This window comes from Ambystoma mexicanum, chromosome 8 (genome assembly GCF_040938575.1).
Source record: "Ambystoma mexicanum isolate Mex_15411 chromosome 8, UKY_AmexF1_1, whole genome shotgun sequence".
NCBI lineage: Eukaryota > Metazoa > Chordata > Amphibia > Caudata > Ambystomatidae > Ambystoma > Ambystoma mexicanum.
This window is the reverse complement of record NC_090929.1, coordinates 813,882,488-813,902,896: the sequence shown is the minus strand read 5'-3', so window position 1 is coordinate 813,902,896 and position 20,409 is coordinate 813,882,488. Positions and strand designations below refer to the sequence as shown.

At 50.9% G+C, this 20,409-nt stretch overlaps 1 protein-coding gene across 2 annotated transcripts in view; it reads left to right on the top strand.

The window, feature by feature from the left end:
* The window catches only part of LOC138472476 (neurotrypsin-like), a 1,741,737-nt gene that overhangs the window by 1,394,512 nt on the left and 326,816 nt on the right, over window positions 1–20,409 (top strand). For both annotated transcript variants that reach the window (XM_069610681.1, XM_069610682.1), the window contains exon 12: window positions 95–173. In XM_069610681.1, coding sequence (XP_069466782.1) covers window positions 95–173 — 79 coding nt within the window. The remainder of the gene's footprint in view (window positions 1–94; window positions 174–20,409) is intronic.

Here is a 20,409-nt window from a genome sequence, read left to right as displayed (position 1 = left end):
TTGGCTAGGTATAATCATTCATATCTAATTGCAAAATGTGACCCTACAAATGGACTATGTCATCATTAAAAAGGCCACTGTTTTTGCTATTTAGGTGCAATGTCAGCCATGTGTGGACAGCGTTTGTTGCATCGTCGCAGGAAAAGAATTATCGGGGGTATTAAGTCTATCAGGTAATATGTTTGAGTGACCCCTGCTCGATGTATAAACATTTTGTACCGCTTTTGCTAGTAATGTAATGATGATTTTTTAGCCGGTCTTCCTGCAGTAGATCTCAAAAACCTGGGGCTATTATACTGATCATTCTGGCTTATGTGAAGCATGACTCTTGGAACAAGTATTGGTCGTTCTTTGAGAAACGTAATATCTTCCATTAATATAAATGTGATTAAGGGCCCAATTCATAGAATCCAGCGCAGAAGTAGCGCAAGCGCCGTGCGCCGAGAAGGAGTGTGCGCAACGTGTGCGCCTGCCGTGGTGCAAACCAGCAGTTGCGCGGCAGATGTATTCATGGAATTCGCGAATCATCAGTAGCCGTGGCGCAATGAACATCAAGCAACGCCAGTAACGCCCCCAACATGCCCCTGTGTGCAGGAAAACCCCAGTGAACTGCCTAATACGGTGTAAGGCCCCACGCCATCCGTGGGCCAGCACACAGCCCCCATTGTAAAAATGAGCGCGTACCCCGCTCGCACCAGCCAAATCGCATAATTACGGGCTGAAGTACATGCTTTAAGACAGGAAACCAATGCATTGCGGAGGGATCTTATTGTAACTCGAGAAAGAACTGACAAATTGGCAAGACAAATACTACAAGCACAAGCAGGACAGGTTCCTCTGCCTGGAGTGACCCATTCTTCTCATTCTTCCACACCACAACAATCAACACCGGTTCAGGTGGTTCTTCCAAGAGCAGTGCCTCTAGCCCTCCCGAACACTTCATCAGTGAACCAAACAAGTTTGCTGTATTTATGAACTAATGTCACCTTCATTTCTTGTGCAGACCAGGAGCCTTTCCTAATGACCAAGCCAAAGTGGTGTATGTGCTCTCGTATTTAGGAGGTAGTGCAGTGGACTGGTCTATACCTTTGGTAAACCAAGATAACCCTTTACTCTGGAACTTTGGGATTTTCCACCATGAGATGGAGAAATTGTTTGCCCGTCATACTCAAGGACAAACTCTGGACAACAAGTTGTCACTCAGTCAAGGGAGTCAAGATCTATGAACCTATATTGCAATCCTCAATCGTCTCATAGCCCAGACCAACTGGCCAGAAGAGAAGAGGACTACACTCTTTTACCAAGGGTTAACTGGAGAACTTAAGGATGTGTTGGCGCCAGTGGTGAATCCCCCTGAGAGGTGTGCGGACTACATAGACCTGACAGTGCAACTCGATCATAGGTTACAGAATTGGAAAATGGATCAAGCTAGATCAGAGGGACGGTCAGTTTACGTACAACCTCGTGAGAATCAGACTAAACCACATGAACAGTCTGAGCCAATGCAAATTGGTGGATTACGAAGTCCCCTTACCAAAGCAGAAATGGAAAAAAGAAGACAACAACAGCTTTGCTTATATTTTGGACAAGCAGATCACTTCCTCCATGACTGCTCATGAAAACGGTTGGGGCAACAGGCAAAACTGATGAAGAAGAAGAACAGAACTCGGGGAAACGCCAATGCCCAGCAAGTGTAGGGGTCCGCTTGTCTAGCATGAAAAAGGAATCCGTACAGACCTCACATCTAGTCCTTCCAGTGCTTTTGGTGAATCACAAGCAACCATCAAAAATACATGCCTTTGAGGCATATATTGATTGTGGAGCTCTGGGTAATTACACACTCTTATCTCCACGCAGGAGCAGTATCACCACGTACCACCGCTCACAGCTTTTCTACTGAGGGAGAGGCCTGAAGGGGGGTGATTCAAGTTCAGGGAGGACTGCAACCGTACCCCAACGCCTCCGCAGAGACCAGGTGAGCGTAACAGGTGGGGGTCCTGAGTCGGGGCCTGCCTGCAGATTGCGGTCACAGGTGTGGGGTGGGGGACATGAGTCGGGGCCTGCCTGCAGGTTGCGGTCACAGGTGTGGGGTGGGGGACATGAGTCGGGGCCTGCCTGCAGGTTGGGGTCACAGGTGTGGGGTGGGGGACATGAGTAGGGGCCTGCCTGCAGGTTGCGGTCACAGGTGTGGGGTGGGGGACTTGATTCGGGGCATGCCTGCAGGTTGCTGTCACAGGTGTGGGGTCGGAGATATGAGTCGGGCTTGCCTGTCGGTTGCCATCACAGGTGTTGGGTGGGGCACATGAGTCGGAATCTGCCTGCAGGTTGCCATCACTGGTGGGGTGGGGGTCCCATTTGGTGTCGGCTGCCTGCGGGGTATGGTCATGGGTGATGGGGGTCCCATGTGGTGTGGGCTGGCTGCGGGTGATGGGGGTCCCATGTGTTGTGGGCTGCCAGTGGGGTATGGTCACAGTGATGGGGGGGCATGTGGTGTGGGCTGGCTGCAGGGTATGGTCACGGGTGATGGGGGGTCCCATGTGGTGTGGGCTGCCTGCAGGGTATGGTCATGGGTGATGGAGGGTCCCATGTGGTGTGGGCTGCCTGCGAGGTATGGTCACGGGTGATGGGGGGGTCCCATGTGGTATGGGCTAGCTGCGGGGTATGGTCACAGGTGATGGGAGGGTCCCATGTGGTGTGGGCTGGCTGCAGGGTATGGTCATGGTTGATGGGGGGCCATGTGGTGTGGGCTGCCTGTAGGGTATGGTCACAGGTGATGGGGGTGTCATGTGGTGTGGGCTGCCTGCGGGTTATGGTCACGGGTGATGGGGGGTCCCATGTGGTGTGGGCTGGCTGCAGAGTATGGTCACATGTGATTGGGGGGGTCCCATGTGGTGTGGGCTGCCTGTGGGGTATGGTCACAGGTGATGGGGGTCCCATGTGGTGTAGGCTGCCTAAGTGGTGTGTTCGCGGCTGATGGCTGCACGTGCTGGTCAACCATGGTACGCAAATATGCTGGGGTGCGGATGGGCTACGTGCGGGCCTTTCAACGTGATTTGACTGGAACAACGGGGTACGCGAATTCGCTGAGGTGCGTCGAAAGGGCCATGTGTTACACATGGCCCTTTCGACGCAATTTGGCTGATGCGACCGGGGTACGTGCAGGGATTTCCACGCAATTCGGCTGGTGCAACTGGGGTATGTGAATTTGCTGGGGTGCAGATGGGGTAAGCACTGCTCTTTCCAAGCGATTTGGCTGGTGTGACCGGAGTACGCGAATTCGCTGGTGTGCAGACGGGGTACCCGAATTCGCTGCATTGCAGACGGGGTACGCACGGCCCTATCCATGCAATTCGGCTGGTGCGAGCGGGGTACGCGCTAATTTTTACAATGGAGGTTGTGTGCAAAGTCCAATAAAAATAAAAAAATGAAACCTACACCTAAAGAACTATATACAATGGCAGCGGGCTAGTACTGCGACTCACCATGTCCCCTCAATGTCTCTGCCAGTGCATTATCGAACACTGCGTCCACTTCCACTAGGCGGGCCTCAGCTCTCCCCTCTAGGGCTTGCAGGGACTCCAACATGCAACTCCGAAACTCCCTGCAAGTCTCCTCGAGGACCTCCGCCCGCCTCTCTGCCCGACGCAATGTATTCTCCGCCCTGGCGATGGTGAGTCTAGCCTCCCGTGCCCGCTGCCGCTCTGCTCTTTTCCGATCCGCTGGCCAAAACGCTCCAACACGGAAGACATCCTTGAGGTAAGGTCCATGTTTTCCTCCTGCCCGATGACCAATACCTGCCTCACTTCCATTGGAAGCCCAGAGTCCTGTCGCCTCCTATTCTGAGCCTGCTGCTGCCAAGTAGCCCGGTGCCTCCGCCTCAAGGACACCCTCCGGGATGATGACAGCCCCCGGGGCTGTCGTGCATGTGCTCTGCTGCTTGGTGCCTGCTCTTCCTCCATTGCCACATGTCCTGTCGCCTGCTGGATCTCTGTGGTGACCACCTGTGCTGATCCTCCTTCGACGCCGGACTCTGGCAGGGATGGGATCTCCACCAGGGTGGCCACCGGGGTTGGGACAGGTGCACAGGGGGCCCTGGTGGTATCTGGGCCGGAACATGGCAGGGAGGATGACTGGCGCACAGAGGAGGCAGAGGAGGAGGGGGGTCACATAAGTGGCCAGCCCACGCACCCATTTCGAATCTAGGAAATGTGCTAGCCAGTCAATGAGACGGCAGGTCTCCCTGTGATGACCTGCGAGCTCCATAATAGAAGCCTGAACATCATCACAAATGGAGTCTGTCCGCCTCGTGAGACCGGCTAGCAGTGGTTCCACGCTGCACCGAATGGCTACATCCGCAGGCATTGGGGTTTCCGTCTGGGTAGAAACATCCGGATGGGTCCGGTTGGGGCATGCCCGCAGGTGCATACTGGTGCAGTCGCAGTGCCAGGGACAGGCTTAGGCACAGGCACCTCCACAGCGGCCTGCACTGCCTCCGGCCCCCGACCTTGACCCCCGCTGGGCTGATGTGGCCTCCTCCTCCTCTTCCTCCTCTCCCTTCCCGCCAACCTGGATGCCTCCCCACTTTCTTCCGCAGTGTCTTGCCCCTGTGCGGGCTCACCTGTCCCTCTCACTGCTGAGGAGTCCTCCAGCACCTTCACCCTCTTGGACGTACCCCTCAGCAGCTGCGGCTGTTGACTCAGACGCGGCACCAGTCTCCTCGCTCCCAGAAGATGACAGTACCTGGGAGGCAGACTGGCCCATGCGTCTACACCTGGTGGAGGCATCCTTGCTGCCGTGCTCCACAGCGCCTTCTCAGGCCTCTTCTTCCATCGTCGCTGTGGATAGGGAAACATAGAACACATACATCAGGGTACTGAACATATGTCTGTTTGTCAAAATTCAAATGTACATCAGTGGCACTGTCAAAGGTCACAACCATCATCACCGCCCGCTACACCCAGGGAAGTGGCATTCACACACATGCACAATAATTTCTGTCATTCACAACAGACATTCACATCCTTGGACAAGGCACTGCCAGCTAATCAGAACTGTGAATTCAGCTCACACGCATCATGGGAAATACACATCTTAATCGACACATCACCTCACAGTCATGAGGCAGGCCATGGTGATATCATGTCAGAGTGCACTCGAGGTCAAATTGTCAGCATGAGGCAATCACACAATCAAAAGCTCAAGTAACATACATCACTGAGTGTTGTCCAGTCACACACTCACTACTCAGACACATGCACATGTACACCATGCATGTCCATGACGTCGCACAAAGCACCCACGTGTCACACTTCTGGCATGCCCCAGTCCAGACTCAGGGATGAAAACATGTGCACGTCGTTACATGCTGGCGTGCATCATGCATTTCAGCACATACACCATTGATGTGGCACACGCTTCAATGGACTCACATGCAGCTGTGACTGGAACATGCACACAGACATCTGTACAGATGGCATGCCAGACATGAGGCCAAGGTGCACACTCCAACCACACGTCAACATGCACATGCACTATGGTGGACAAGAACACATGGACACTTACCAGTTGACTCCAGACGGAGCACCAACTCCAAGACCTGGGCGTGCAGCGCTGGGTAGAAGCGTTCCAGGACCCGGTGCCCTCTTTGGTTATCACCAGCCCTGATGAAGTCTTCCCAGTCTTATGGACATGTTGGTAGTCGTGGGGTGCTACCCCCTCCGCATCGATGACACCCACGATATCCACCCAGATCTTCTTCCGTACTTCATTGCCGACTTGCGATGGTCCGGGGAAGAGGGCATCATAATGCCCCAGAACTTGCTCCACCAGGATGCCAACTTCCCTGGGTGAGAAGCTGACAGCCCTCTGCTTCTTGACGGGGGGTTGCCACTTGCCTCAGATGGTGTTGTATCAGACATGGCAACCCCTGAGGCAAGTGTGGGTGGGCAAGGTGGTCCTGAGGCTGGGCTGTGGAGCGGTGGTATGGCAGTCGGGAGTCTTCAGGATCAGCAGAGGTGGCCACAACGACAGGCTCACTGGCAATGGCTGATGAGCAGGCACAAAAATGCAGGGCACGTGGGCAGCAGGCACACAGAGTGGGCAGACAGCAGCAGATGGTTCGTAGGAGGCAGCTCAAGGCAGTTGGAGGCAGGTAAATTGGCTGTTAGGCAGAAGCGTGGGTCTTCCGTGTTACTCGCGTGGCCAGCTGGAAACAGATTGACTCTGCACGTACGGAAACAGTGCATTAGCGTGGAATCAGAGGATAGGCCCTGAGCGCGTACGTTACGTGACACGCGCTGAACATTGGGCGTTGTCGTTCAGTTTCGGGTTAAAGGTGTGCGTAGGACAACATTACAATGTACATGCATTTTGTGGCGGAGGGACGCGTGGACTTTGAATTATTTTGGGGTCCCACGCGAATTGTTCACTACTGTGCCAGTGCATACCTCTTGTTTTGGCGGGGGCGTTGCCTTCGTGCACACGCGCATATGATTTTTTTCTTTTTTTGTTTTGTACGAGGCAAACAGTGAGTCGCATACACATTTTCCATACTGTGGTTGCTCCTGTGTATCGCGTACCCCAATTTTCGAGGTCATAGTACTCTACGTGTACATCGCGTACGCATTTTTTGTGTTGCTAAGTGTCACAGCGTACTGTGTAACGTGTTTACATCACACGTGGGCTACCGAAGGGTTGCATACATGTTTATTTCTTTCTTGGGGTGCCTGTGCTTTATGCGAACCGTTATTATTTCCCAAGGGGTTACATTGAGCCTTGCTGGAGCACAGTGGGATATTTTATATCACGCGCTCTGCCCCTTCACTCAAATTGCCCAGGACAATTGATAGCTGCACCTCCCATTGCACTTATCCATCAGTGCCATGGCTGGGAGGGCAACAAGTGGGAAAGGAGGCAAAGGTGGGCAACCTGGCGGAGGTGGCGGAGGTAGTTGAGGTGGCCAAGGTGGCCAAGGTGGGCAAAGTGGCCAAGGTGTCTGAAGTGTCCAGGCCCGTGCAGGGAGAGCTATGCCCCCACCCAACAGGGTCAGGGAGATCCAGGTGATGCTGACGTCCCCAGCACACGGGGTGCCGGACCAGCAGTGTCATCTGCTGTCCGTAGCAGCCAGGGTGTGGAAGCTGCAGGGGCAGCTGTGGCTTCCACCCCCAGGCTCAGGGTCTCCCAGCCAGGACTGTAGTGGTCCTTGGCCAGGCCCAGAGTGACTGAGGGGCAGATGTCCTTGTCCGAAATGGCAAGAGACGTGCAGTGCAAGGTACTGGCACCAGTACCCTGGTACGGATACCTGCAAGCCAGCCTACTGCCGTCCCATCAGTGGCTGATGCCATGGCCGACTCCACCACTACGCTAGCCCCTATGACACAAGTGGTCCCAGCCACTCCGGTCTGCACGAACTTGAAAGAAGCAAAAGCGTGCAGTAGCGAGACAGGCTCCAACCCCAGGCACGGCACAAGAGTGCCACACATCGAGAAAGAAGAGTTTCTGTAATGAGGAACTCGACATCCTCGTGGACTATGTGTTGGAGCACGAGCATGACATACTTGTGCGGGCAGGGAGCGCACATATGCCTGTTCAGCAGATGGGCCACTGGCAGCGCATCACGGATCGTATTAAAACCATGGGCCATGAGAGGCACACAGCACGGCCAGGACCTACTTTTTGCACACTTGCTATGCCCCTCCTGGCAACCAATCACTTCTGGGGACTGTTTTCTGTCTCCCTACAGTCGCCTACCTGCACTTACCCTGTACTTGCCACCATCTGGCCGCTTTTATTATCTTATTTTTTCTTTCCATCCCTTGCATTGCACTTTCCCTCTCTTCCTTCCCCCAGGCACTTGCCCTTTCTCCCTACTCATGCACTTGGGCGATCTGAATGTCACCTGGCCTAGTAGGATCGCTGTCTGTTTCCCACTGTTTTTTCCCCTCCTTCGCCTCATCGCGCCCTGAAACACTTGCGAATGGGCGCTTTATAAATGCCATATCATATCATATCACGGGAGGTAGTCAAGCGTTTGAATGACCTCCGACGCAGAGCCAAGGATAAGCTGGGTGGCGCCTACTCCTCTACTGGTGACTGGAGGTGGGACACAGCCAGAGAATGAGGAACTCACTCCACATGAGGAGATTGTCAGTGATGTCATTGATGTGGAGCAGATCCAAGGCGTGGGAGACCTGCCAATTTATGATGAAATGTCCGGTGAGTGGTGATGTGTGTGTGTTGGGGACATGTGTATGTAGCTTGGATGAAGTGTCATGATTGTTTTGCAGTTATGCCTACATTTACCTGACTGCCATGGGTTGACCATGTCATGGTGGAATGGTATGTGCTTGTTGTCATGCAGACTGCATACGGATGATGTGCTGCACACCAAGCCAAACCTCATCACCTCTCCTGCTCACTCATTCCATGTCACTCTCTGTACAGCCTCTCTTGGCCCTCTTCCAGCTACAAACTGTTATGGCCTATTGCCTGTGATGAACTTCCAATGCACACTCACATTCTCTCGTCACATCTTTTGACGTCTCTGACAGGTCACCCTGCCAGATGTACCTCCTCAGAGGTAGTCTCCCTTTCAGCTCCTTCCCCCAGCAGCACACTGCCTCCAGGGGACATGTCATTCCTATGCTGGCCTACAGCGACAGACTATACAGAAATGTCTGTGCTTCTACTCTCTTCCCTCTGCAACTCACCCAACCTGGACTGTGTGAATGGTCCTTTTGTTTAGGGGCCAGGTATCTCCCTAGGACTGTGATGATGGCACTGGCTCCCAGGCACCACCCGCACTTAGGGGGTATTTACTATATCCCTCCAACCCAATGACAACACTTTACACCTGGTTCATGCACTTGCCCGTACACTGCTGTCAGCCCGCAACTTTGTATTTCCGGGTTATGTAGTTCTATTGTACGTTAAGCACATTCCCATGTACTGCAATGCCCCCCCACCTCCAAACCCAGGTCTCCACTTCTACATGCCTATTTACTTGTGTTATGTCAATGTGACCTGAACTCATGGAATCGGCATACCTGCCTTCACTCTGTTCCACCACCCTGGCATTGTAGCACTGTGTGACACTTGTGTTTTTGGTAATTGTTATTTCCATATCATGTCATGTCACAAGCTTTGTACATGGATCAGAGACAGTAGGCATCAATTTACATCTCATGCTGTTTGACAGTTCAGACATGGCCATGCTACTGACAACTGTGTATTTGCATCAGTGATGCTGGTTACTCAACTATGCCTGTCTGGTGCTTGTGTGTGAAGCAGGTGCTATGCACCATGCACTACATGTGGTGTCATGCCCTTTGACACACATCCATGTCTGCTTTCATGTAACCCTTGACTTCCATTCACAATGCGTACGTGGCAGAGTTTTGACCTCACTGACATGGCAGGTTGATGTGTTCCATGACTACATTGTGATACCTATGTGTGCGGGCTATGCTATTTACAAGTGTCTTCATGTATTTGTCTGTCCATGTGCAGGTAATGAGGCACTGGATTCAGAGGACGAGGTGGAGGAGGTGCAGGAGAGTGGGCCGCAGCCAGGCACCAGTGCAGGAGGTGGTGTGGTAGCCCATGAGGATCCACTGGTGCTACAGTCTATCCTGGCCATGACTCACTCTGACTCCGCCTCTGAAGAAGCATATGACTTTGGTGGTGAATCTGACATGGATTCCTTGGATCTGTCGCAGGTGAGTGAATCAACTGTGGGTGCTGGCCTATCCCAAACATCTGCAGTGGGGGAAGACCCCTCACAGGGCCAGTCAGTGTTGGAACATCGGTCTGTGGTGGTTACGTTTGCAAGACCATGCTCCACAGTGTTGGCTCCTGTTCCTGGGACAGCTGTTCAAGGGAGGGATGCAGTCCTGCAGCCACAGACTGTGCTAGCACATCAAGAGCGGGGGTTTCCTTGGGCCCCGCAGGCGTGGGCCCGCCAACACTGTGGCTGTGTGCCAACAGGCGATAATGTGTGTGAGAAATCCATGCATTCTATTGCACAATAACAGGGGGCTTCATATTAGATGTTGGCTTAGGGCATGGATAGGGTGGCCAATTCCATTCTCCCCCGGAAAGACAGATTGAGCTCCAGCAGCAGGCAGTGTGGTTCACATGCTGCTCACACATGCAGTCCAGCAACAGGTGCCGATGGGCAGAACTGTGGTCTCTGCGCAAAGCCATGGCTGCAGAGGGTCAGGCCCACAGGGCTGCCCTGAAGGAAGAGGCTAGGTCACTGCGTGTTGCACTGACTGCACTCGAGGCAGCACACAGTAGACGCTGCAAAGAGCAGATGCGACAGTTGATGCACACCATATCTGTGGAACAGCGAGCCAACCGTGAGGTGTTGCAAGCAGAACTGCATGCATCCCGTGACGTGGTACAAGCAGAACTGCATGCATCCCGTGAGGTGTTACATGCAGACATCCGTGCCATCATGTTGCAGATGCGAACATCTCAGTCCTGCATGGCCACTGCCATGGAGCACCAGACCAGGGCTATACGTGGTCTACTTCCATTACCACTGACACCTTCTATTGCTGCACCATAGGGTGGCAACAGCAGCAACAGCTCTCCCGATACCTGATAGCCGTGCGGACCACAAACCCATGGAGGGGTTTTTCATTTCTTTTTTTCTCAACATCAACACATGTGGCATGTGGGTGCTGAGGTGCACCCTGTCTCTCCACCCTCCTGGGTGTCCCCCCCCCGGTCTACCATGGGCATTTTTCATTTTTTAAAATCATTTTTCTTGCATTTATGTGACAGTGTGTTGCTTTGTCTGGAATCCAATGGCATCCACTGTAGGTTCCAGCTGGGCCCATATAGGCTTGTCTCATGATGGTACACTCCTAGTTTATGCCTTAGGGTCCAGACACATATGTGGACTCCTCCTGCTTCCCCTTTCCATGGGCTTGAAAGGAGTGCAGCGTGTGAAAGTAACTTACACAGAGGCATTGAGGTTCTGTTTTATCTGTGGGCAGTCTCAAGTCCAACCTGTGCATACACTGCTAGTGGGATTCATGATTGTTTGTCCAGTGCATGGTTCCCATTCCTTTTTGTTTTGACATTGGGATCTATCATGTTTTCATGTTACATATTGATGTATTAGCTTGCCGGTCTCCATTGTTGTTGGCCTTCCTGCTGTATGCGCTTCCCTGCCCCCTTTAGTTGGCAGGGACACACTACCAATAGAAGGGTGCAATGGGATTTGTTAGGGCACATTGCGGCACTTCTGGTGTTCTGATTGGTGACTATCAGACATATTCACTGTTGGGCCTGGTGTTTCTGTTATGTTATACTGGCCAATTCATGTTCCTGTGTATATGATTGTTTTGATGTTTGAGAGTGAGTTATTTCAGTACTAGTTCTGTTTTTTGTTGAGTGCTTTCTGACAGTACTGTTGTGTGTTGGCCCTTAATGTATTACTTTTTACGTTGCTTAGCATGGCATGTTGTGGCAACCGGGTGACATGGATTTTGGGATGGTTTAGGTGACATACCGGCATTTGGATGTGAATTTTTTCATGGGGTTGGTGGCATAATGCATCTTCCATGTGTGCCTTGTGTGCACACCAGATTGAGTTGGTTTAAGTTCTAAGGGATACACACAATGTAGCACTTCCAAGGACAGATTCACAGGGTGGTAAGGTTGGGACAGATGATTGTCCCTTTGTCATCATCGATTGTCACCTGGAATGTGCCAGGCCTGTGTGCACTCCGCAGGGGTTGGATTTTAGGTGAAGAATTGTACCACAAGCTGGGTACGGGCAGCCCCGCCACATGCCCCTTCCCCTCCCAGGAGCAGTGCATGTGGTTGGGGATGTGGGGGCACCACCATGTCCACCGGTATGTCCTGCCGTGTTGCAATGTTGTGCAGGACACATGCTGCCTCAATGATACCTGCACACTACTGGTGGTGCATATAGGAGAACGGGGGGCCGAAGGCGAGCCTCGAACTAGTGCTCGGTTTTTAGAATAAAGCACCTGTTCCCAACTAAAGGAATCACGTAACGTAATGGTCACGTGATGCATAAGAGAACGTGATCGCTGCTCCGAAGGAAAGACGACATATGGAAGATGCTTTCAGGATAGACAGGTAAGAGACTGCACCGAGGTGTCTTTAAAATGAAGATAGACGGTTAGAAAATAGAAAAGAAAAAGAACGTGGGACTGTGAGGTGTGTTTTGGCAAAAGCATTATGGCAACTCTTTAACTCCCCTAAAACTGAAGAGGACATTGAGCCCCATGGAGAAACGTTTTCGTGTTCACTTGCATTACAGTTAATGAGCTATTGCAGTTGGGACAGCTAACATTGGGACACCAGTGCCCCCCGACTTAGAGGAGGAGACATAATCCACAGTCCAGCTAGATGCAGGGAACCATATCAGGCCTGCAAATTGTCAAAAAATGTTAAGGGAACAGCTGTCGAGGTGGTCTTTGAAAAAGCCAAAAGGACATTGGGTGCCGTCTGATGTCTATCTTTGTGTTCCCTTGTATTGCAGTTGACTAGCCATTTTTGGGTGATTAGTGACAACTTTGAGACATTTATCCTCTAACTTAGAGGAGGAACTACAGTCCACAGCCCGGTGAGATGTAGGGCACCATACCCGGTCTTGGAACTGTCCTAAAATGGTAAGGGTATATGTGCCTTGGGGTGCCCGTTTTCATTCAGAAGATTATTAATATCTATTGCCTAGACTGAAAACATAAAAATGTAATGATGTTTAGAAGTTGAGCCTGAGTACTCTGGTGTTTATGTCTTGCAGTACCAAAGAAATTGGGAAAAGTGTAATTACTCAAGAAACAGGAGAGTTCTCGAGGATGCTGAATTCTGAGAAAGTAGCAAAACAGATACCAAGCAATTTAATTCCTTGGATATCTGGGTAAGAGCATATGTTGGGTGATGAGGGAGAATGACCCTCTAGTGAGCTAATCCACTTAAGTACATGACTCAATGGTGATACTATGGCATAATGAGAACATACCATAATGAGTGCTGTTGTTGAATCTTTTGGTACACATTTCGTAGTGACTAGAGGGTGTCCTGGAAAGAGGACACTGAATAGTGTTAAAAGAGAGATAAAAATACTAATGAGACTGGATCATGTGAAGCCTGTTACTTGACCAAGTGTGGATGCGTCATTGATAGATGTATAGGAGGAGTTTAAAAGTTAATGATTCCCTCCTGCTGTGATGTTACACATAGCTAGTTGTATGTAATAAAAAATACAACGTGGATGTATTGAACATTAAAAGTCGATTGTCCTTTGCTTGTTTCCCACAGATATCCATTCGGTGTCGTAGCTTTGAGATAGGAACAAAGGAAGGGGCCAGATGTGGTTCCCCCAACGATTCCAAGAAGACAATAGATTCTTGTATATTACGATTGAATGTGGTTTCTACCCCTGATGAATTTCCGAAAAATAATAATTACAGTTTAAGGAAAGAAACATGTTGGGAGCATGGTTGTATGTAGTGTGAATGATTGGAATGAGTGGAGTAAGCACTGAGAAGTGAAAGTAGTATGGACTAAGGTGGGCCGTCTTATTTGAAGAAGGTTGTTTCATCAATGATCCATGTTGAGAATTTATTTAACAAAAGAACTAAAGAACTGATGAATTAAGAGACCACAAAAAATTGTTATAATACAGTGCTAATATGCAAAAAGGGTGATGTCTGTTTTAGATATTTGTATGCACATTTGAGACAAAATAGGAGTGTATACATTGTTTTATGAATTGAAGTTTTAGAGCAAAACTAATAAAAATATATTTTTGATATATAACAATTAGTATGTGATGATTTAATGTATAATAAACACATACAAGCATAGACACACAATTGGTACAGGGGAAACAAGTGACCTTGTGAATATTATGTATTGTACCAAAGTATAGAGGGTTGTTCACACGAGGTCTAGAGAAATATTTCCTCTAGTCTCTTTGATGTTGTAAGAAGCATATAGGAGCACTCCGCCAGAGTGGTCAATGGAGCGAAAGCGTGACTTTAGCACTCTGTATGTACGCTCCACTATGCCCCTAGTTGCAATATGTGCTGCGTTGTATCTTACCTGGGGTGGTGTGGTGGGGTTCCATATTGGCATCATCATGTAGGTGCTCAGTGGGTAGGCACTGTCCCCTTTGGAGATGAGATAGTTTGTTAGTGGTGTGGTTTATTCTGTGTGAGGCATGCATGCATTTTCAGGGCCATTTGTACTCACCAATGAGCCATGTGTTGCCATGCCTCCCAGCTTCCAGGGCCCGGTGTAGAGGTGACATTCTGTATATGAAACTATCATGGGTGGACCCTGGATAGTTAGCATATACAGAGGTAATGATTCCCTTGGCATCACATACAACTTGCACGTTGATGGAATGCTAGTGCTTGCGATTCCGATAGATGTGCTCAGTGGCCCTAGGTGGACGTAGGGCCACATGTGTGCAATCAATGGCACCAAGCACTTTAGGGAAGTTTGCCACCCCATAAAAGTCCTGGACCACGGCCTGCCTTTCTGCGGGTGTTTTCGACATGTATATGTGCCTGCGGACTGAGGGGCATGCAGTCATGATTGCCAACACCTGGTGTAGGCAGTGTGACTGCCTGGCCTATGAAATGCCCCCGACTATGGCAGTTTTCTGCTGAAATGACCCAGTGGCCAAACAATGCCGTACATTGAGCACCTTTTCCAAGGGGCTCAGTGCTTGGGAGCACAGGGTGGGTGACGTGAGGTCATCTTCCCACTCCCTGACCAGATCTAGGATGATACAAGGTGGGAACCTATACCTGCCATATACCTGGTCATCAGGCATCCCAAAAAGGCTGGTCCTGGGTAAAAAAATGCATGCCCTGGCTATCCACCTCCTCCTGCGGTGTCCCACGATCACTGCTGCAATAAATGGCACATTCATCGTAGCTGTATACACACGTTTGTGTTTTGCGTGTCTATTTATGCATTGTACTTTCGCTTTGCAGACGTCTTTCCGGATTAGCGTGTCTTTTCCCGCATGCCGGTGAGCCCTGTTTGATTCCATGATTACGTGTTGTTAGCGCGCATTGGCGTTGCGAGTATTTTACTGTGGTACTTCCCACGTAACGCCCACATTTACACTTGTTCCCCATTCAACGTGTTCCGCCCCCTTTTTAGGTGACTGCACAAGACGGTACGCCCCTTCACTGGGAGTCTTGCGCAAGGCATTTGTAGTGTCGCAGTGACGTGTTGGACTCGCGCAGATTCCTCGCAAGTCTCCGGTAAGCCCTGCGCATTGTGTTCCATGAATTGGCAAACGGACGCTTTTTTGCGCGCAAGTCTCCCTTTTTACTTGCAATTTATTCCATGAATCGGGCAGTAAATATGTATCCCACAGAGGCAGCTAGCTATAAGCAGCACAAATGGGACCTTTGGAAACATTCTTGGAGCAGAAATGTGGGCAAATAAAAGGCAGTGTAATGGGCATGCATGCCCATGCGGGGATTCTCTTTCTGATTTGTTTTTCCTGGTATACATGTACAAATATGAACTCTTAACATCTATTACTGCTAGCCAAAGTTATTAAAAGTATGCTTAATCAACAATGAAACAGCTAGAATAAAATCTAGTTTGGCTCTCTGGAATCAATTCTATACCTCATAAACGCAGAAGCTTCTTGGTCTCTTCTAGGCACTGGGTGGCACACTATGAATATAAGGAGGTGAGACAGGAGCCATGTGAGGAAAGATTATATAGCACAGCCTTTCCTGATGCTGTTGCTCACAGGCAATGTCCTAGATCACCGGCCACTGTTAGAAAGACCAGGCCTCCCAGATACGGAGGGAAGAGTGAACCCCTAAACTCGTGAGGGACAGGGAAACTGGCGAAGTTTCAGGTCGGGCCAACTCTTAAGCAAAGTAGATATCGAAGGAGACTTTGATTCACATTAAAATCTATACTTGATGTGTGAAAGAAGATGTTAACCTATTAGAGCTCCTTGCTTCGCATGCGTGATTTTTAAGCATTATACAAAAGCATAGTTCAGAATAGAAGGCCAATTTCTGAAGGTCTTAATTGTGGAGAGCAACAATAAATAACACTGGAAAGACATCATAGTAGCAGGGGGAAGGGTGTTTGCTGTAACTTCTATTTATGCATTTGATGTAGCATCAACGTGGTTCGAAAAAGCAGCGGAGCTTTTTACACACAACATTAAAAGCATGACAATTTGAAACATGCTCAAGTGCTGGATGTAAACAAGTATGGTGTGTGTGGCCCAGTTGTGATGATGCTAGCTGTTTCTCTTGCGGTGTGATGGCAAAGGAGTATACAAACATGTCATTGGAACAGTACTAGTGGCACATTGTTCAGTAGTTTGTGTACGCCACAATCACAGACACAGAGAGATAAGGTGTGATTTGCACAGGATTATGCAGTCACAACTATTTTTGTCCTGTGCAGAAGATGGATTTTCAGGCCTGGTTTAAAGGCTCTACTAATGCTCTGATTACTTACTGGTAATCTTCATTACTCCTAGTCCTACTCTTCCTCGTCACAGTACTTACTTCATGAGGCACCTGCCTCCGACACATGACCTTCTTCTATTTCTTTAAATCTCTATAACTCCTCCCCCACATCCATGTCACTCAGTTTCATATTACCAAGCCGGAGCATGGGACCTTCCCCGGAGGGAGGGTGAGGAGGGTCGTCAGTACTGTGACGAGGAAGAGTAGGACTAGGAGTAATGAAGATTACCGGTAAGTAATCAGAGCATTACCTCCACGTCCACTCTTCCTCATCCCAGTACTTACTTCATGAGGTATACCAAAGCAGCAACGGGGAAAAGGTCCCAATGAGACACAGAGCCAAAAACATTGCAGCAAATCACACCCACAATAACTCTTAAATCACATCCCCACAGACAAAACTCCAACCACGAAGGAACCAACCCCCGAGTGGGAGAAACTCAACCCATAGCGGTTGATGAAAATGCCCAGACCAGCCAAGGCGGCAGCCATACAAATCTCTTGCAGAGAAAAACCCTCCTTGCATTGGCCCAGGAAGCCGCCAAACCCCTGGCAGACCGCCCCCGATTGTGCGCAGGCACAGGCAGGCCAGAAGCCACATAGGCCCTAGAGATCACAACCCGGAAGCACCGGAAAATGGAAACCACAGATGCGTTATGCCTAGCCCCAGCCTGACCACAAGCAATCAGAAGACTATCAGATTGGTGGAAAAAGCAAACCAAGCCAAATACTCCAACGCGTCCCGTTGGACATCAATGTTAAGCCGAGCCACCTCCTCAGGCGTTCTTGGATCATGAAAGAAGTCAGGGAGAACCAGACCCTGAGAGGTGTGAAAACCGAGAGACAACTGAAGGGAGAAACATCAGACCACACCCCGGCACCACCGAGTCTGGCAGCACCCTCAGGAAAGGAGCGTGACATAAGAGAGCCCCAATCTCCCCAAGCCTACGGGCAGAAGTGAGGGCAATAAGAAAAGCAGATTTCAGTGTAAGATGTTTGATATCAATCTTGGAAAAGGGCTCAAAAGGAGGCCCGTGAAGGAACCGTAATACAAGAGGGAGATCCCAAGAGGAAAGCCCTTTATCAGCACAAGGACGGGAAGAAGAAAAACCCTGGATCAATTTCCCCACCAACACCTCCCCATCCAAGTGACCGTCAGAGTCCCCCAAAAGTAATTTCATGGAGGCCTACTGAGAGCGAAGCCTGGAAAAACTGCCAGGCCCCTGTCAAAACCCCTCCTGGAGGAACTGAAGGATAGCAGAGGCCAGAACTCAGGGGAGGGATCCCAGACCGCCCATACCAGTCTCGGAAATGGCCCCAGTGTCTGCCTAACACCTTCAGAGTGGAGGGTCTAAGAGCATCCATTTGGACCCAACTACAGGATCTGAGAACCCCTGAGATATCAACCTAGACTGAGCAATAGCCACAGCACCCATTGCATCTGGTGGAATTCCAACCGCAGATCCCCTTGAAGGGGACACGGCCACCTCGGAACCAGCCAAGATTCCTCGGACCGAAGCTCCAACAGAGAGGGGAGCAAACTCCGGCGGGACCAGAACGGAGCTAACAACAACACAGTCACCCTGGACACTCTGATGCGCCAAACCACCCGGGGCAGAAGGGGAATAGGCGGGAAGGCATAAAGGAAAACCCCAAGGCCACTGTACAGAGAGGGCATCCATCCCCCAATCCCCTCAGCCTGAAACCTAGAGCAGAAGAGGGGAACTTCTGCTGAGGCCGGGGATGCAAACAGGTCTAGAACCAGGGACCCTAATCTGACACAGGTCACCGCAAAGACCTGGGCCAACAGGACCAGTTCCGCAGAGGAGTGAAAACCGGCGTCTGAGAAGATCTGCTTGAACATTGTCCACCCTTCTGATACGTGAGGCCACCAGAGACACCAGATGACAGTCCTCCCAGGTGGCTATCAGCGCTGCCAGAGCATTCAAGGAGTGGCCAGAACCCCTTTTGCAGTTGACATATGCCAAGGCCGTCGTATTGTCCGATCGGACCAAAAACCGCCGACCGTCCAGCAACTCCTCGAAGTACACCAGAGCTTGGACAATGGCACAACTCCTGCCAATTGGATGATCGCCTGCTCTCCCCAGATCTCACAACCCTTGAGCTGAGAGGACCCCCAATGTAGACCCTTTCTGCTGGTGTTGGTAGTAGGAGAGGCCACATGAGGAAGGACCATGCACACCTCAGCCTGTAGACCTGAAACCCCCCGCCACCATAGCAGGGACACTCGCAGCGCTGGGGACACTGAAAACAAAACTACGAAAGCTGAGATGTCGGGAGCCAGTGGGAGAGAGTATAAGACACCAGGAGACGTAACCGAAGACGGGCTCAAGGAACTGGAAAACATGTAAGACGCCACGTGCCCCGTAACTTCAGCAACAGGCGAGCCGAGACATACTGCCTTCTGAGAACCCAGCCCAGAACAGCCAGCAAGCGCCCCCCCTGCACAACATCCAGAGTACGCTCTCCCCAGACGTCCGGACAAGCAGTGCAGGGTCTTGAGACCCATAAGTAGGTGACACATCCTAGAAGGCATAGGGACCAGGAACACCCGCAAGTAGAAAACTTGACCCCGAACAGGGAGAGGAACGGGCAAGACGGTAACCCACAACAACCGTTCGGAGAGAACGGATCCCATGGCCAACTACTTGGACCGTGAGCTGGGTACCAAAGTCCTAACCATGCAAACCTGGACAGGAGGAGACAGGAACGGCAACTGATACCTCCTCCAGAAGGAGCCCATTACCCAGGAAGCCGAACCCCACCCGTCCCATTCACCTCCGAGAAGATAGAGACGAGGAGCCAGGGAAAACCGCCAGTCACTGCACTTGCACCAGAGGGAAATCACAGGACGTTGAAACAGACCTGCGCCACAATATAACAGCATGCTTGTCAGCCCACAAAAAGATCTGACCTATCAAAAGGAAGATACTGGACAGCCCAGAAGTCCAGCAGACTATGGCCCCCTCAGCTGACAGAGGAGCCACCAGGCTGGCGTCAAAAGGGCAGAGTACTGTCACAAAGCGGGGCAAAGCAATCCATCCCGGATAGCCGACATCAAAGGCAACCCCCTACCTGAGGTATGCCTATACTGGAAAACCCACTGAAGTGACATCCCCCTCCACCGGCACCAGGGGCTCTGAGAACCCCTCTAAGCACAGACATGTGCCACCATGTGCCCTATCACTTCCCACAATTCTGAGAGGAGGCTTGAAAGCAACACGTCGGCACCGGAGGACCTAGGCCCTAAAAGAAGAGACACTGGGAACCCCCTGCATGGCCGTTACTTCCATGATGCATTTTCCATAATCCCATGCCGGACAAGGGAAAAGCAAATCAACTCCTTTGACTTTCTCTCGCGCAGTTTAGAGGAAGAGGACAGGACAAGGAGTCTGCGTCCATAGCTAGCACAGACCCAAACACACCACTAACACGCCACATGACTGAGAGGTGGCTTGAGCCCTGTATCCAGTAGCTGGTAGCCCCATGCTCTAGATCGTTCCAATGCGTCGGTCTAGGAAGGTTGAAGGACCGAGTCAGCACCGCTGATACTCGAACCCGAAGTGTAGACTATGCCAGGCCGGTACCCTTCCGGCTGCTTGCAGACGTGTCCAAATCTGCGCCGTATTCACAGGCAGCACGCAAGGAATGCAGCCAACATCCGGTGCATCCTGGGCTGTGTGTGTCTGAGGAGCGGGTGGTATGTGACATGCCTGTGACAGTACAGAGCCCCCACACTTTCAAATACTCTGTCACAGACACCCCACGACAAGAAGCAGAGAGGCCTCACAACAAAAAGGGAAGGCTAGCCCATACTGCCAAGTGCTTGCCATCATTTCCAATAAAGATGTGTACACAGAGCACGAGGTAACCG